This window comes from Pelobates fuscus, chromosome 12 (genome assembly GCF_036172605.1).
Source record: "Pelobates fuscus isolate aPelFus1 chromosome 12, aPelFus1.pri, whole genome shotgun sequence".
Taxonomy (NCBI): Eukaryota; Metazoa; Chordata; class Amphibia; order Anura; family Pelobatidae; genus Pelobates; species Pelobates fuscus.
In genome coordinates this window covers 3614607-3632826 of record NC_086328.1, presented here as the reverse complement: position 1 = coordinate 3632826, position 18220 = coordinate 3614607, and the positions used below count along the sequence as shown (strand labels likewise).

General features: G+C 47.4%; 1 protein-coding gene across 3 annotated transcripts in view; it reads left to right on the top strand.

Annotated features, from left to right (window-relative positions):
- Positions 1–18220, top strand: part of FHOD1 (formin homology 2 domain containing 1) — an 80566-nt gene that overhangs the window by 41864 nt on the left and 20482 nt on the right. For all 3 annotated transcript variants that reach the window (XM_063437955.1, XM_063437956.1, XM_063437954.1), the window contains exons 3-10: positions 7141–7205; positions 10642–10709; positions 11071–11176; positions 11703–11797; positions 14067–14178; positions 14675–14769; positions 15774–15917; positions 17140–17504. In XM_063437955.1, the coding sequence (XP_063294025.1) occupies positions 7141–7205; positions 10642–10709; positions 11071–11176; positions 11703–11797; positions 14067–14178; positions 14675–14769; positions 15774–15917; positions 17140–17504 (1050 nt within the window). The remainder of the gene's footprint in view (positions 1–7140; positions 7206–10641; positions 10710–11070; positions 11177–11702; positions 11798–14066; positions 14179–14674; positions 14770–15773; positions 15918–17139; positions 17505–18220) is intronic.

The window sequence follows — 18220 nt, the reverse complement described above, 5'->3', positions numbered from 1 at the left end:
TTCTGTCTACTGACCTGTATTCAGCACAGGCTTATCTGTGGATTCCTTACTTTCTATAGATTGTGAGCTCATGTGCCCTATAATGTTTGCTGCCCAATGCACGGCGCTGCAGAATATGTTGGCCAGCTGTAAAAACATAACAAACCAATACTCCTTTAATGTGCACCCACTCGTTACTCCACATCGTAAGAATCATTCCCTCTGTGTGTACACACGGCACTGCAAAAACCCTGCCTCGCTGGTGGGATGTGACCTTCACTTGCCTTCAATAGAATAGAATCTTCCTCCGTTTAATTGCTTTGCTTCTGAAACATGGGACAATTCAAATTTTTTTCTTGTGGTTTTATAAAATCTATTGGGGACTTTTAAAACATTTTTTAATTTATTTTATGACCTTTTTTAAATTATATTTTTACATTTATCTTGCAGTGTTTGTAAATTAGGAGCTTTTCTGTTAAAATCCCATTCAGCGTGTTTACCTCCTGTTTGGCATGTTTGCTTGTTTCAGCGCTGACCCCACTCTCTATCCAACCCCAGGGTCCCTGCTTTAGCTTTTTTCTTAGGACGGTCTGAATGCAGTGCTGTAACCATGACGATTTGGTCAGCAATTGCTCAGGGCAAGGGGAAGGTGGGGCCCAGAATAGCTGCTTCCTCTCAGAAGCTGCTGATATTTGGGGAATTGGACTCTCCTCATCCTCTAGGCTACGTTCCATCGATGTGTATTTGGGGAATCCGAAGCCAAACTGTACTTGTCTGAGCAGAGGCACTGAGACTTCCTAATCAAGCGTTCGTTAGGAACACCTGCAGCATCCATTCATGGAGATCTGTGCGGCTCAGCAACATTTTAATTACCTGGACATGTTTAAATAATAAAAAAAAAAAACTCGCTCTTCCGTTGGCTCATACTTTCTCTGAATTATCTGTCCCCGTACACTATATCAGAGGCGGTATGTGTCTCCTAGTACTGCTCAATGTCCCCGTGCACTATAACAGAGGCGGTATGTGTCTCCTAGTACTGCTCAATGTCCCCGTGCACTATAACAGAGGCGGTATGTGTCTCCTAGTACTGCTCAATGTCCCCGTGCACTATAACAGAGGCGGTATGTGTCTCCTAGTACTGCTCAATGTCACCGTACACTATAACAGAGGCGGTATGTGTCTCCTAGTACTGACCAGTGTCCCCGTACACTGTAACAGAGGCGGTATGCGACTCCTAGTAGTGCTCAATGTCCCCGTACACTATAACAGAGGCGGTATGTGTCTCATAGTACTGCTCAATGTCCCCGTACACTGTAACAGAGGCGGTATGTGTCTCCTAGTACTGCTCAATGTCCCCGTACACTATAACAAAGGCGGTATGTGTCTCCTAGTACTGCTCAATGTCCCCGTACACTAGAACAGAGGCGGTATGCGACTCCTAGTAGTGCTCAATGTCCCCGTACACTGTAACAGAGGCGGTATGCGACTCCTAGTAGTGCTCAATGTCCCCGTACACTATATCAGAGGCGGTATGTGTCTCTAGTAGTGCTCTATGTCCCCGTACACTATAACAGAGGCGGTATGTGTCTCCTAGTACTGCTCAATGTCCCCGTACACTGTAACAGAGGCGGTATGCGACTCCTAGTACTGCTCATTGTCCCCGTACACTATAACAAAGGCGGTATGTGTCTCCTAGTACTGCTCAATGTCCCCGTACACTATAACAGAGGCGGTATGTGTCTCCTAGTACTGCTCAATGTCCCCGTACACTATAACAGAGGCGGTATGTGTCTCCTAGTACTGCTCAATGTCCCCGTACACTATAACAGAGGCGGTATGTGTCTCCTAGTACTGCTCAATGTCCCCGTACACTATAACAGAGGCGGTATGTGTCTCTAGTAGTGCTCAATGTCCCCGTACACTATAACTGAGGCGGTATGTGTCTCCTAGTACTGCTCAATGTCCCCGTACACTGTAACAGAGGCGGTACGCGACTCCTAGTAGTGCTCAATGTCCCCGTACACTATATCAGAGGCGGTATGTGTCTCTAGTAGTGCTCAATGTCCCCGTACACTATAACAAAGGCGGTATGTGTCTCCTAGTACTGCTCAATGTCCCCGTACACTGTAACAGAGGCGGTATGCGACTCCTAGTACTGCTCAATGTCCCCGTACACTATAACAAAGGCGGTACGTGTCTCCTAGTACTGCTCAATGTCCCCGTACACTATAACAGAGGCGGTATGTGTCTCCTAGTACTGCTCAATGTCCCCGTACACTATAACAGAGGCGGTATGTGTCTTCTAGTACTGCTCAATGTCCCCGTACACTATAACAGAGGCGGTATGTGTCTCTAGTAGTGCTCAATGTCCCCGTACACTATAACAGAGGCGGTATGTGTCTCCTAGTACTGCTCAATGTCCCCGTACACTATAACAGAGGCGGTATGTGTCTCCTAGTACTGCTCAATGTCCCCGTACACTATAACAGAGGCGGTATGTGTCTCCTAGTACTGCTCAATGTCCCCGTACACTATAACAGAGGCGGTTTGTGTCTCCTAGTACTGCTCAATGTCCCCGTACACTATAACAGAGGCAGTATGTGTCTCCTAGTACTGCTCAATGTCCCCGTACACTATAACAGAGGCGGTATGCGACTCCTAGTACTGCTCAATGTCTCCGTACACTATAACAAAGGCGGTATGTGTCTCTAGTAGTGCTCAATGTCCCCGTACACTATAACAGAGGCGGTATGTGTCTCCTAGTACTGCTCAATGTCCCCGTACACTATAACAGAGGCGGTATGCGACTCCTAGTACTGCTCAATGTCTCCGTACACTATAACAAAGGCGGTATGTGTCTCCTAGTACTGCTCAATGTCTCCGTACACTATAACAAAGGCGGTATGTGTCTCCTAGTACTGCTCAATGTCTCTGTACACTATAACAGAGGCGGTATGCGACTCCTAGTACTGCTCAATGTCCCCGTACTCTATAACAGAGGCGGTATGTGTCTCCTAGTACTGCTCAGTTTCCGTACTGGTTTGCAGTGAAACCTTTTTAATGCCGCTGGGTCCAGTTGGACATTCCTGACACTCATTTATTTTTGCATCCTGCTGGGGGGGAGTGGAAGACATGGAGCTGAAAGAGATTTGGTTACATTTCTTATTTTAGCATAGGCGGAACACTTTGCTCTAATGACAGGGGCATATATTGAGTTTATTGAAATACGAATTGTAAGTAGTGTATCATTTTGGGGGTTTATTGGTAATACTGTTTTTTTTATTGTTTCCATTGCAGATCACCAGCTGGTTTATTGTGTAACGTTAACATCTCGTACTATGATTTCACGTTTCAATGAGTACAATATTTATTTACACCCAGAGGTTTCTTTGTTTTCTGAATTCTAAGAGTTGGCAGAAATAAACTTACTGTAGTTGGTGCTAGCCAAAAGTTTAGTCTATATTAGATAAATCAGGAGAAACTCTTTCAATGTCATTAGCCATCCTGTGCAAATCAATCTGTTTCTGGTACGCCGAGGACATTTAATGATGTCTCACCAGCAGGGATACAAAGCATTTTTCTCTGGATGCAGACGTCCCTGGCAGGTGGGTTCTTTTAGTCCGGTGTTGGACCTGTTGGGATTATTCCTCCTTTTCACTGATGGTGGATGTTCTGAGAGATCTGTGCCATACATTATCCTCTTCCATGAGGTGGCAGCACCAGTCTTCCCCACCCTACGCTGCTCTCTGCGTCCCACCCTCTTTGGTGGGAATTCACACAGATCCAGGTGTGTCTCCTGTGTTTACTTGGTACACAAAGTAAAAGTCACGCGTGTGGGCCGCTCGCTTGCTGTTCCTCACGTTGGAGACTGGCCATGGAAACCGGATTCCTAGAGAAAACAAACACGGTGCCAGACATGTGGGTATATGTACACATTAAACACCTCGCTAGCACTGCATTCTGCATGCACAAGAGCTTACACTCCTCTAATCTTGATAGGGTTTAGAATGCTGGCACACGATGCTTCAAGATGGATACTTTATAAACCCAGTTTATGTTGTATTCATGTAACAGTATCTCTCCTGGCATATTCGGAGATTGTGAAAACCAGGTGAGGGGAGCCGATACACCCCTGTACACAGCACTATTTGGTAAAGTCGTAAACCTGTTCAGTTTACAGGAGCTGCGTACAATGGAAGCTGTGTGTGCCATTAAACAGCTAATTATAGCCAACGCCAGCACTCCCAGCATCATTGGAAATGCTGATCAGCTTGTGGGATAAACCACAGTGGCTGTCATGCCAGAAGCATCGTGGCCTGTAAAACGTGTCTGTCTGCTGTGCTCAGGGCTGAACCATGAAGCTCTGCTTGTGGCAGGCAACACGCCATGGTCAGTGTTAACCCTCTGAGTGCCAGAGTACTTTGTAATAGGGTGGGCACATCACTAGCAGTCGGATAGTTAAGCCCGGTGAGATCTAGCCAGTAGGCTGTTTCTGAATGGATATCGGAGATCCCTGGAAATAATACAGTGCAAAACTTGCACTAGCGGTGAATGATCTTGCTGGCCGATGAACTCTCCATCCTGGTTTCCTGCAATGAGTCATAATATTTCTCTCTCTGTCATTGCTGGTATTCTTAGAAGACTTGAGTCACTGTGGGAAGCCGCGTCCTGCAAGATTAAGCCAAGAACTTGTGCTAATGATGGATCTGGAGATGGCCACAACATTTTTACCCTGTGAGCACTGGAGAGCTGAGAAAGCTCCCTTCTCGGAAATCTATAGGGTTAACGCTGTCTAAATGGCCAGTGACTAACTACCCACGTTTACAATGATTACTGGAACACTATAGGGTCAGAAAGGCAAAACTGTATTTTTGACCCTATTGTGTTAAAAACACCATCTAGCTCCCCATTACCCCTCTAAATATATTCCTTTATTCCAGTTTTCTGCTGGCTCTGCCCCTGATCTGCCTTCTTGGCTGACATCATCAGAAGTGGTGATCTGAGCCAATCACAATGCTTTCCCATAGGAAAGCATTGGATTGGCTGTGACTATCAAGGAGGCAGATCCAGCACAAGCTAAACACAGCCCTGGACAATCAGCATCACAATTTATTGCACATTATCGTGGGTTCTGAAGGTTTAACACTCCCTATAATTATTACTATGATACAAATGAAAGAGCAAACTAATCCTAAACCAATATAAGGTCCCTAGGAAATCAGCAAAGCCTGTTTTGTCAGATTTATATCGAAGTTGATTTCTTTCTGTGCTGTTTAATCACTGGACGAGTCTTGTGCTGACACCTACTGAGGGGTAGCAACTCCTATCACCAGCAGCCAGACCTCCCTGCCACCAACCGAGAGGATCATGTGGAATGTAAACACAGCAATCTGCCACTTAGCGCACATTGATGTAATAACACTACTTCCTGATATTCAAACGATGCTTTGTGCCCGTTTTTCGATTGACTTCCTTCATTATGTCCACATATCCTGCATTGTAGCTCTTTCATAAACATGCTGCATTATGTCCCCATCCTGTTGATCACCGTTATGGGGTGATCCTATGTTCTGCTGTCTGTTTTCCTCTTAGTTTAAGGCTCACGGCCCCTGAAGATTACCAGATCCTCCACATTTTCCTGGACACATCACTTGTCTGTGTGATGATCCTCACATGAAATGTGCTCACCTGTTTCCTGCAAGCCCGATTAACGAATGGATATCTTCCTGTAGGATGAGAACTACTGGGCAGCACTTTTCATATGAGGCCCATCAGCATGCAGACTGGAGGTGTCCGGGAAGACGTGGTGGTAGGAGCAGCTTCTCTGCCCTCGCTCAGTGTCCTTGCTAGGACTGAATGGACCAGCTGTCTTGTTTGTGTTAAGAAATATTCCTTGTTCTTGCAATGAAAGATGATTCACAAAACCCAGGGACTTTTAGGAGATCTCTGAAATATCAGGTTTCCCTGCACGGTAATATAACATATTTATAGCCCCTATCCCTGGACCCTCATTCCTGAAAACCTCATCTCATGTCATTGGCTTTTATAATCAAGATCTCAGGCAGAAATCTGATTGTAAAGTTTTATTAATTAATATGTAAATCTGCCCTTACAATGCACTGTGTCCCTCTAGAGATGGTGCCAGGGTGAATTGTCCATCACAGGTTACAACGTGACTACCAAGTAAATGGGCCCCATGTGTTCCATTCCCCCTTATGGACAAATGAAAGAACACATCAACACTCAAAGAACACATCAACACTATCTTAGTCATTCCATCCTAAACACAGAAACAGCTGTTTTTATTCTGTACGTCAGAATGCAGTGCCCCCCCTTAAGCCCAGCATCACAGCGCAGGGCACTGCCCCCCTAAAACCCAGCATCACAGCGCAGGGCACTGCCCCCCTAAAACCCAGCATCACAGCGCAGGGCACTGCCCCCCTAAAACCCAGCATCACAGCGCAGGGCACTGCCCCCCTAAAACCCAGCATCACAGCGCAGGGCACTGCCCCCCTAAAACCCAGCATCACAGCGCAGGGCACTGCCCCCCTAAAACCCAGCATCACAGCGCAGGGCACTGCCCCCCTAAAACCCAGCATCACAGCGCAGGGCACTGCCCCCCTAAAACCCAGCATCACAGCGCAGGGCACTGCCCCCCCTCAAGCCCAGCATCACAGCGCAGGGCACTGCCCCCTTCAAACTCATCATCACAGCGCAGGGCACTGCCCCCTTCAAACTCATCATCACAGCGCAGGGCACTGCCCCCTTCAAACTCATCATCACAGCGCAGGGCACTGCCCCCCTCAAACTCATCATCACAGCGCAGGGCACTGCCCCCCTCAAACCCAGCATCACAGCGCAGGGCACTGCCCCCTTCCCACCCAGCATCACAGCGCAGGGCACTAGCTCCTTCACACACGGCATCACAGTGCAGGGCGCTGCCCACCTCAAACCTAGCATCACAGCACAGGGCACTGCCCTCTGCCCGCCCAGCATCATAGCGCAGGGCACTGCCCTCCTACCATCCAGCATCGCAGGGCACTGCCCTCCTACCATCCAGCATCGCAGGGCACTGCCCTCCTACCATCCAGCATCGCAGGGCACTGCCCTCTTCAAACTCGGCATCACAAACCCAAAACCATTTTCTTTGTTTCTTTACAGCAAAGGCAGACGACCGACTCTGATCCTGCGGACCCAGCTGTCAGTGAGAGTGCACACAATTCTAGGTAAGGCTGTTAGAGTGTACGCTGTTCTAGGTAAGGTAGTTAAAGCGCACGCTTTTCTTGGTAAGGCAATCAGAGCGCATGCAGTTCTAGGTAAGGCTATTGGAGCACACGCTGTTCTAAGTAAGGCTGTTAGAGCGCATACAGTTCTAAGTAAGGCTGTTAGTGCGCACGCTGTTCTAGGTAAGGCTGTTTGAGCGCCCGCTGTTCTAGGTAAGGCTGTTAGAGCGCATACAGTTCTAAGTAAGGCTGTTAGTGCGCACGCTGTTCTAAGTAAGGCTGTTTGAGCGCACGCAGTTCTAGGTAAGGCTGTTTGAGCGCCCACTGCTCTAGGTAAGGCTGTTTGAGCGCCCGCTGCTCTAGGTAAGGCTGTTTGAGCGCCCGCTGCTCTAGGTAAGGCTGTTAAAGCGCCCGCTGCTCTAGGTAAGGCTGTTAGAGCGCACGCCGTTCTAGGTAAGGCTGTTAGAGCGCACGCCGTTCTAGGTAAGGCTGTTAGAGCGCACGCCGTTCTAGGTAAGGCTGTTAGAGCGCACGCCGTTCTAGGTAAGGCTGTTAGAGCGCACGCCGTTCTAGGTAAGGCTGTTAGAGCGCACGCCGTTCTAGGTAAGGCTGTTAGAGCGCACGCCGTTCTAGGTAAGGCTGTTAGAGCGCACGCCGTTCTAGGTAAGGCTGTTAGAGCGCACGCCGTTCTAGGTAAGGCTGTTAGAGCGCACGCCGTTCTAGGTAAGGCTGTTAGAGCGCACGCCGTTCTAGGTAAGGCTGTTAGAGCGCACGCCGTTCTAGGTAAGGCTGTTAGAGCGCACGCCGTTCTAGGTAAGGCTGTTAGAGCGCACGCCGTTCTAGGTAAGGCTGTTAGAGCGCACGCCGTTCTAGGTAAGGCTGTTAGAGCGCACGCCGTTCTAGGTAAGGCTGTTAGAGCGCACGCCGTTCTAGGTAAGGCTGTTAGAGCGCACGCCGTTCTAGGTAAGGCTGTTAGAGCGCACGCCGTTCTAGGTAAGGCTGTTAGAGCGCACGCCGTTCTAGGTAAGGCTGTTAGAGCGCACGCCGTTCTAGGTAAGGCTGTTAGAGCGCACGCCGTTCTAGGTAAGGCTGTTAGAGCGCACGCCGTTCTAGGTAAGGCTGTTAGAGCGCACGCCGTTCTAGGTAAGGCTGTTAGAGCGCACGCCGTTCTAGGTAAGGCTGTTAGAGCGCACGCCGTTCTAGGTAAGGCTGTTAGAGCGCATACAGTTCTAAGTAAGGCTGTTTGAGCGCCCGCTGCTCTAGGTAAGGCTGTTTGAGCGCCCGCTGTTCTAAGTAAGGCTGTTAGTGCGCACGCTGTTCTAAGTAAGGCTGTTTGAGCGCACGCAGTTCTAGGTAAGGCTGTTTGAGCGCCCGCTGCTCTAGGTAAGGCTGTTTGAGCGCCCGCTGCTCTAGGTAAGGCTGTTTGAGCGCCCGCTGCTCTAGGTAAGGCTGTTTGAGCGCCCGCTGCTCTAGGTAAGGCTGTTTGAGCGCCCGCTGCTCTAGGTAAGGCTGTTTGAGCGCCCGCTGCTCTAGGTAAGGCTGTTTGAGCGCCCGCCGTTCTAGGTAAGGCTGTTTGAGCGCCCGCCGTTCTAGGTAAGGCTGTTTGAGCGCACGCCGTTCTAGGTAAGGCTGTTTGAGCACACGCCGTTCTAGGTAAGGCTGTTTGAGCACACGCCGTTCTAGGTAAGGCTGTTTGAGCGCACGCCGTTCTAGGTAAGGCTGTTAGAGCGCACGCTGTTCTAAGTAAGGCTGTTTGAGCGCACGCAGTTCTAGGTAAGGCTGTTTGAGCGCCCACTGCTCTAGGTAAGGCTGTTTGAGCGCCCGCTGCTCTAGGTAAGGCTGTTTGAGCGCCCGCTGCTCTAGGTAAGGCTGTTAAAGCGCCCGCTGCTCTAGGTAAGGCTGTTAGAGCGCACGCCGTTCTAGGTAAGGCTGTTAGAGCGCACGCCGTTCTAGGTAAGGCTGTTAGAGCGCACGCCGTTCTAGGTAAGGCTGTTAGAGCGCACGCCGTTCTAGGTAAGGCTGTTAGAGCGCACGCCGTTCTAGGTAAGGCTGTTAGAGCGCACGCCGTTCTAGGTAAGGCTGTTAGAGCGCACGCCGTTCTAGGTAAGGCTGTTAGAGCGCACGCCGTTCTAGGTAAGGCTGTTAGAGCGCACGCCGTTCTAGGTAAGGCTGTTAGAGCGCACGCCGTTCTAGGTAAGGCTGTTAGAGCGCACGCCGTTCTAGGTAAGGCTGTTAGAGCGCACGCCGTTCTAGGTAAGGCTGTTAGAGCGCACGCCGTTCTAGGTAAGGCTGTTAGAGCGCACGCCGTTCTAGGTAAGGCTGTTAGAGCGCACGCCGTTCTAGGTAAGGCTGTTAGAGCGCACGCCGTTCTAGGTAAGGCTGTTAGAGCGCACGCCGTTCTAGGTAAGGCTGTTAGAGCGCACGCCGTTCTAGGTAAGGCTGTTAGAGCGCACGCCGTTCTAGGTAAGGCTGTTAGAGCGCACGCCGTTCTAGGTAAGGCTGTTAGAGCGCACGCCGTTCTAGGTAAGGCTGTTAGAGCGCACGCCGTTCTAGGTAAGGCTGTTAGAGCGCACGCCGTTCTAGGTAAGGCTGTTAGAGCGCACGCCGTTCTAGGTAAGGCTGTTAGAGCGCACGCCGTTCTAGGTAAGGCTGTTTGAGCGCCCGCTGCTCTAGGTAAGGCTGTTTGAGCGCCCGCTGCTCTAGGTAAGGCTGTTTGAGCGCCCGCTGCTCTAGGTAAGGCTGTTTGAGCGCCCGCTGCTCTAGGTAAGGCTGTTTGAGCGCCCGCTGCTCTAGGTAAGGCTGTTTGAGCGCCCGCTGCTCTAGGTAAGGCTGTTTGAGCGCCCGCTGCTCTAGGTAAGGCTGTTTGAGCGCCCGCTGCTCTAGGTAAGGCTGTTTGAGCGCCCGCTGCTCTAGGTAAGGCTGTTTGAGCGCCCGCTGCTCTAGGTAAGGCTGTTTGAGCGCCCGCTGCTCTAGGTAAGGCTGTTTGAGCGCCCGCCGTTCTAGGTAAGGCTGTTTGAGCGCCCGCCGTTCTAGGTAAGGCTGTTTGAGCACACGCCGTTCTAGGTAAGGCTGTTTGAGCGCACGCCGTTCTAGGTAAGGCTGTTTGAGCGCACGCCGTTCTAGGTAAGGCTGTTTGAGCGCACGCCGTTCTAGGTAAGGCTGTTTGAGCGCACGCCGTTCTAGGTAAGGCTGTTAGAGCGCCCGCTGTTCTAGGTAAGGCTGTTTGAGCGCACGCCGTTCTAGGTAAGGCTGTTTGAGCGCACGCCGTTCTAGGTAAGGCTGTTTAAGCGCACGCAGTTCTAGGTAAGTGGTCAGTTTTTAAAATATTTTATTGAAGTTGGGCTGCTCCTTCTGGTTGCACGTGATTCAGGCTGTAACTGATCATAGTGTAAATTCCCGCTGTCCATGGATTATTCTCTTGTTCTTTTATTTTTTTCAGAAAAGCTTTACAATTCCAATGGTCCAGAGCTGCGGAGATCCCTCTTCTCTCTGAAGCAGCTGTTTCAGGTGGGGATTACCGGCTGTGTGGTCTTACACGGTGTCTCCCTGCAAGCAGACACTATAACTTCTGCTTTAAACACGGCATTTACTACAGTGAGAACGGCTGGAAACTCACAGCGAACACAGCTGCAATAAGTCTGTCAGATATGTTCCTAGTTTGGCTATTTTGGTCTGATATGTTCTATTCTCTTTGACATTCCAGCAATTCTTACTTTAGTGGATAACGATCGATTGATACGTTGATAGATTGATCCCATTGGCTATTTAATGGATACATTCTCTCTCTGTTACAACAAAGGTTATTATTACAGGTGAGAATGGAAGTGTTGGTGAGTGATATTCTCTTAATTCCTAACCCTTTCTCCAGGAAGACAAAGATCTGGTACCTGAGTTCGTCAACTCCGAGGGATTAACATGTTTGATCAAAGTGGGGGCTGAGGCTGACCAGAACTACCAAAACTACATCTTGAGAGGTAGGTGAAACGTGTCGCTCCTCCCCAATGACTATCACTAGACATGCTGCGTTTTACTGCCTGGAGGAATGGAGTCTGCCGACGCTGAGCCCAAACGATTCCACCGCTCACACCTCTGCCACATTTTCAGTAATTTGGGTTGATTTGTAACACCCCACCACAGGACCCAAATCCCTCATTTCAGATCCAAGTGTGCTTCTTATGAGGGGCTTAGAAATGGTGGTGTATGAGGGAATACCAGACCTTTACAGCAAAAGTTGAAAGAGTTTCATTGCTGTGGAGCTCTGTGATACATATACTGCACATTGCTGTGAGTTTCATTGACGTGGAGCTCTGATACATATTCTGCACATTACTGTGAGTTTCATTGACGTGGAGCTCTGTGATACATATTCTGCACATTACTGTGAGTTTAATTGCTGTGGAGCTCTGTGATACATATTCTGCACATTACTGTGGGTTTTATTGCTGTAGAGCTCTGTGATACTCTCGCAGTGGATAATGGTGTCTTGCTTCCTTCCCACAGCTCTGAGTCAGATCATGTTGTTTGTGGATGGAATGAATGGGGTCATCAATCACAACGATACCATACAGTGGCTGTACACGCTGTGCGGCAGCCCGGTGAGCTGACTGGTAATCGCGCAACGCGGCAGATAATCAAATTAAAATGTGTATCCTCTGATACACTAATATACCCTCTGACCCTCTGTGATACAGTAATATACCCTCTGACCCTCTGTGATACACTAATATACCCTCTCACCCTCTGTGATACACTAATATACCCTCTCACCCTCTGTGATACACTAATATACCCTCTCACCCTCTGTGATACACTAATATACCCTCTCACCCTCTGTGATACACTAATATACCCTCTCACCCTCTGTGATACACTAATATACCCTCTCACCCTCTGTGGTACACTAATATACCCTCTGCGATACACTAATATACCCTCTCACCCTCTGTGATACACTCATTACCCTCTCACCCTCTGTGATACACTAATATACCCTCTCACCCTCTGTGATACACTAATATACCCTCTCACCCTCTGTGATACACTAATATACCCTCTCACCCTCTGTGATACACTAATATACCCTCTCACCCTCTGTGATACACTAATATACCCTCTCACCCTCTGTGATACACTAATATACCCTCTCACCCTCTGTGATACACTAATATACCCTCTCACCCTCTGTGGTACACTAATATACCCTCTCACCCTCTGTGGTACACTAATATACCCTCTGCGATACACTAATATACCCTCTCACCCTCTGCGATACACTCATTACCCTCTCACCCTCTGCGATACACTCATTACCCTCTCACCCTCTGTGATACACTAATATACCCTCTGACCCTCTGTGATACACTAATATACCCTCTGACCCTCTGTGATACACTAATATACCCTCTGACCCTCTGTGATACACTAATATACCCTCTCACCCTCTGTGATACACTAATATACCCTCTCACCCTCTGTGATACACTCATTACCCTCTCACCCTCTGTGATACACTCATTACCCTCTCACCCTCTGTGATACACTCATTACCCTCTCACCCTCTGTGATACACTCATTACCCTCTCACCCTCTGTGATACACTAATATACCCTCTCACCCTCTGTGATACACTAATATACCCTCTCACCCTCTGTGGTACACTAATATACCCTCTCACCCTCTGTGGTACACTAATATACCCTCTGCGATACACTAATATACCCTCTCACCCTCTGTGATACACTCATTACCCTCTCACCCTCTGTGATACACTCATTACCCTCTCACCCTCTGTGATACACTCATTACCCTCTCACCCTCTGTGATACACTAATATACCCTCTCACCCTCTGTGATACACTAATATACCCTCTCACCCTCTGTGATACACTAATATACCCTCTCACCCTCTGTGATACACTAATATACCCTCTCACCCTCTGTGATACACTAATATACCCTCTGTGATACACTAATATACCCTCTGTGATACACTAATATACCCTCTCACCCTCTGTGATACACTCATTACCCTCTCACCCTCTGTGATACACTCATTACCCTCTCACCCTCTGTGATACACTCATTACCCTCTCACCCTCTGTGATACACTAATATACCCTCTGACCCTCTGTGATACACTAATATACCCTCTCACCCTCTGTGATACACTAATATACCCTCTCACCCTCTGTGATACACTCATTACCCTCTCACCCTCTGTGATACACTCATTACCCTCTCACCCTCTGTGATACACTCATTACCCTCTCACCCTCTGTGATACACTAATATACCCTCTCACCCTCTGTGATACACTAATATACCCTCTCACCCTCTGTGATACACTAATATACCCTCTCACCCTCTGTGATACACTAATATACCCTCTCACCCTCTGTGATACACTAATATACCCTCTCACCCTCTGTGATACACTAATATACCCTCTCACCCTCTGTGATACACTAATATACCCTCTCACCCTCTGTGATACACTAATATACCCTCTCACCCTCTGTGATACACTAATATACCCTCTCACCCTCTGTGGTACACTAATATACCCTCTGCGATACACTAATATACCCTCTCACCCTCTGTGATACACTAATATACCCTCTCACCCTCTGCGATACACTCACACCTCATCACCCTCTGCGATATACTCGTACACCTCATTACCCTCTGCGATATACTCGTACACCTGATATCAAGGTGGTGTCCACACCACATGTAAACACATAACTTGTTGTAAGTTGGCGTTATGTTGGCGTGCTGCATTATATTATCATGCCTCGCCATGCCCAGCGCTGCTTTCTGCAGTCATAAACTTGGTGTGATCGTAGATTGTCTTCTTTCTTCTAGTACCGGCTTGTGGTGAAAACGGCACTAAAGCTTCTGATAGTTTTTGTGGAGTATGCTGACAGTAATGCGCCCCTGCTCATTAAAGCAGTGAACACTGTAGATCATAACCGTGGTAAGTTGTGTTAACCCTTTCATGTTCTCTCCGAGGATCTTCCCTGGCTAGAACGAACAACTGAGCGTACATTCACCGCTGTCAATATGGCTGGCAGAATAATCAGGAGCCAACGCCATAGTCTTTAGCGTTCCTAAATTTCATGATCTAAGTGCTATCATTAATCAGTAAATTAATCAATAGATTGGATGGGAGATAAGACGACTATGGTTTGGAGAGGTTGTTGCACTAACCACTGAGCTATCACCATATTGTGGTCTCTTTTTGTGATTGAGGTGTATCTAAGGTTCAGCCCTCCCATGCATGCCTCAGCCGGACACTGTAGAGGGATGAGACACTTTTATATCTCTGCTGGATCGGTCCGTAAATGGAATTTTAAATGAATACAAACACTTTTACAAGTTATTAGGGAATGCCACGCTAGTGTCAGCGAGGGGTGTGAGTGTAGTTTGTTATGGAAAGGGAGTTTAAATGGACTGAATGTATTGTTATCCAGGTACCAAAAGCTGGTCAAACCTCATAGACATTCTCGAGGAGAAGAACGGAGCAGATTCAGAGTTGCTGGTCTTTTCCATGACTCTCATTAACAAGGTAAGGGCCCTGGTCAGTCAATGCTTTATATTATATGTCCCCGCAGTGCACCCAATTTATTTCACACGCTCCAGATTCTATTCCATGCTGCGCTGGAAGCAGTTTGACGCACTATTCATGCTGGTTCTGGCGACAAGAAATGGATAGCGAAATGTTATCCATTTATCAAAGTGACACGATCTGAATATCGGGAGAGATTTATCAAAGTGACACGATCTGAATATCGGGAGAGATTTATCAAAGTGACACGATCTGAATATTTACAGAGATTTACGATTAGAAAGGAGCCCTCTATCTGCCTCCCATTGAGACAGTTCCAATATCCTGTTTGAGAACAGGACCTGCTCTGATTTTGTTTATAGCACCTAAAACCTGTGTCGGTGTCTTCAAATCTCACCAGCCCAGCTTGTCTCCTCTGACCATGTGTGGCCCCGTGGGATGACAGAGGCCAATTGCACTGTAGATGTTTTTAATGATTTAATTATATAGATTATGCAGTGAAAATGTATGCAATCACAATAAATTAAATATATTACTCTTATTTGACTTTCCTGCATTTTCTGCAAATTCCCAGTCTGTGGAACGTCTGCAGTGAGCTCTTACCAGCTCTCTGCTATTGAAAATTCCAGCCGGACTACAACTCCTAGAAACCACCTCAGTCTAATCGAATCTAGCACAGCAGTATTAGTGTAGGATATGGAACCAAACTATTAATGAAATAAAAAGTGATTAATGTGAACATACCCAGCATAATGAACATCATTATTCACTAAAGTGTGAATTAAGTCAGAAAGCGTTGTCGGCCATTGTTTCTTGAACGGTTAGATAATGTGTCTAGATGATGAGTTTAGAAATGATGTGTGTCATTGCGGCGTTAAACAGGTGATTAACATTGGTGATGTCTGTTATAGACATAAATAAGCAGAAGAGCTAACAGTCTCATTCCCTGCGTCCCCTGTGTCCATGATTCGTTCCTGCTAATATGGCTGCTGTTTGTTTCCCAGACACTGGCTGCTCTGCCTGACCAGGATTCATTCTACGACGTTACTGACTGTCTCGAACAGCAGGGAATGGAAAAGATCATTCAACGCATTCTGAATAACAAGGCGACAGACCCGGACCTGAAGCAGCGACTCGGCATGTATGAGGTCAGTGTGAGGCACGTCCTGCTTTTTCTAACCTTGCTCACTCGCTCCCAATTACATGGGATTCCTCGTAGCTTATCCATGTAACCCCAGGGAATCCCTGCGTCAATATTACTGATTATTCCACAAATACAACAGAAAAATCTGTTCCTCTGGTCCAGAAATGAGTGATGTGTAATGCTTGTCTAAATGTTGTCATTGTGTATAGTCATGTTCTGGGCTTGTACTGCATACAGCATAGTATGATCAGAGTCCTTATCTCTCTGCGCTCAGACAGAATATTTACCCCAGAGCTAAGGTATCGTTATATAGCAACATTCCAAGTACATGGCGCGCTTACAGACGTAGGATTAAAAGCATTTTGATGAAACCATGTTGACGCAGTTAATGTTGATTAAGCTGAGCCTCAGAAATGACAAACTTGTCAAAACAAATAGAAGATAAATCCACAGAAGTGTACACAAGTATGCTGTTATATAAAACGGAATATTGCGCTCCATTACTTAAAGCTGTGTTTACGCTCTGGCAGGAAACTCTATTCATAATTTTCCAAATTACATGTTTCTAAACAGCTGTGGAAATGTTTGACATAAGCAAATAATAAAATAAAATAAATGATGCTGACTGCATGGGACAGTTATTTGGTTCTAGACCCCCTGCCTGTTTCAGAACACTGAGGAACGTGGCGACATATTGTGACCGTGATGGTGTGCGCTCACTCTGTATACTGATTTGAGATATTTAGCCATGTTCTTGTAAGGAGGATGTTTTCTACTTGTTAGGATATTGATGAATAGAGTGATGCAGGGACGGCTTTATTTCTCCCTGAGTTGGGCCTGAAGCATTAAGCTCACCGTTCTGCTGGAGATTACTTAATGGGATTACATGTGTTGTCTGTCCTGATGGCAACACGCAGGATGATGGGTATTTAATTAGTGAGAAAGTGCACTCGCCTCCCTGCTTACCTTTAACGTAATTTACACAAATCAGCTTGCCTCAGGGCTCTCCGCTCCTAATGCACTGTGACTATTCTTTTATATCAGGCCTACCATCTGTGCTGGGAGGGTATTCCATGCATCAACAACTCTTGCTGTAATAGTGTATTCTGACTCTGCCATATATATGCATTTACAGGGATACTTTCTATTAAGCCTTTGTGTCTCAGTTTAATATCCATAATATCTGTGACTTTCCGAATGATATTGTCGCTCTTTATGTAATGCAGAACGCTTTAAAACTCGAGGATGAAGACAGTGAGGAATCGTCAGGCGGCTCTCGAAAGGATCGCAGGAAGAACTCTCTAGGAGTCGAGGAGGTTCGGAGATCAAGGCGTTCACTTGGAAGCAGTGCAGAGGCTTGGGCAAAAATAAACTCCACATCTGCACCAGGAAAGCCATTAAGTGAAAACTCTTCCCCTGTTTCCCCTGCTAGCAAACCGCCCATAGTTCCTGGAGTATGCATTGTACCCCCCTCCCCACCAAAACAACCACCAGCAGAAGACACATCCCTGACACCAGCTTCTGGGCAAACAGACCCCGTCGATGAAAATACAGACGAGCCCACACAAGATATGAGCACAGAGGCACAGCCGTAAGTACATTACCCTGGCAGCTAGTAATGTCTTGTTTCTAGAAAGAAGGAAGTGGTCTCACAACCATTACCCCGGCAGCTAGTAATGTCTTGTTTCTAGAAAGAAGGACGCGGTCTCACAACCATTACCCCGGCAGCTAGTAATGTCTTGTTTCTAGAAAGAAGGACGCGGTCTCACAACCATTACCCCAGCAGCTAGTAATGTCTTGTTTCTAGAAAGAAGGAAGCGGTCTCACAACCATTACCCCGGCAGCTAGTAATGTCGTGTTTCTAGAAAGAAGGAAGCGGTCTCACAACCATTACCCCGGCAGCTAGTAATGTCGTGTTTCTAGAAAGAAGGAAGCGGTCTCACAACCATTACCCCGGCAGCTAGTAATGTCTTGTTTCTAGAAAGAACGAAGCGGTCTCACGACAAACGCCTATTTCAGACATAGGATGTTGAATGAAATCTGCCGGTCAGACTGAGACACTAATCTCATAATGTACTTTACAAGGATAAGGGGCAGGGAAGCACAGACTTCACGGAGGACATTTCTGTCAAGGTCCAATACTAAAGATTGGTTTGTAGAACAGGCTCCGTTTATTTCAGTCTTTTACCATTAAATTAGGTAATAGTAACAACCCCTGGATGTTGGGCTAAGGTAACCAGAGTAATCTGAATGTACCTTTCCTGGTTAAATACTTTGTTATAATTATTATCCTGGAGAATTGGGAGA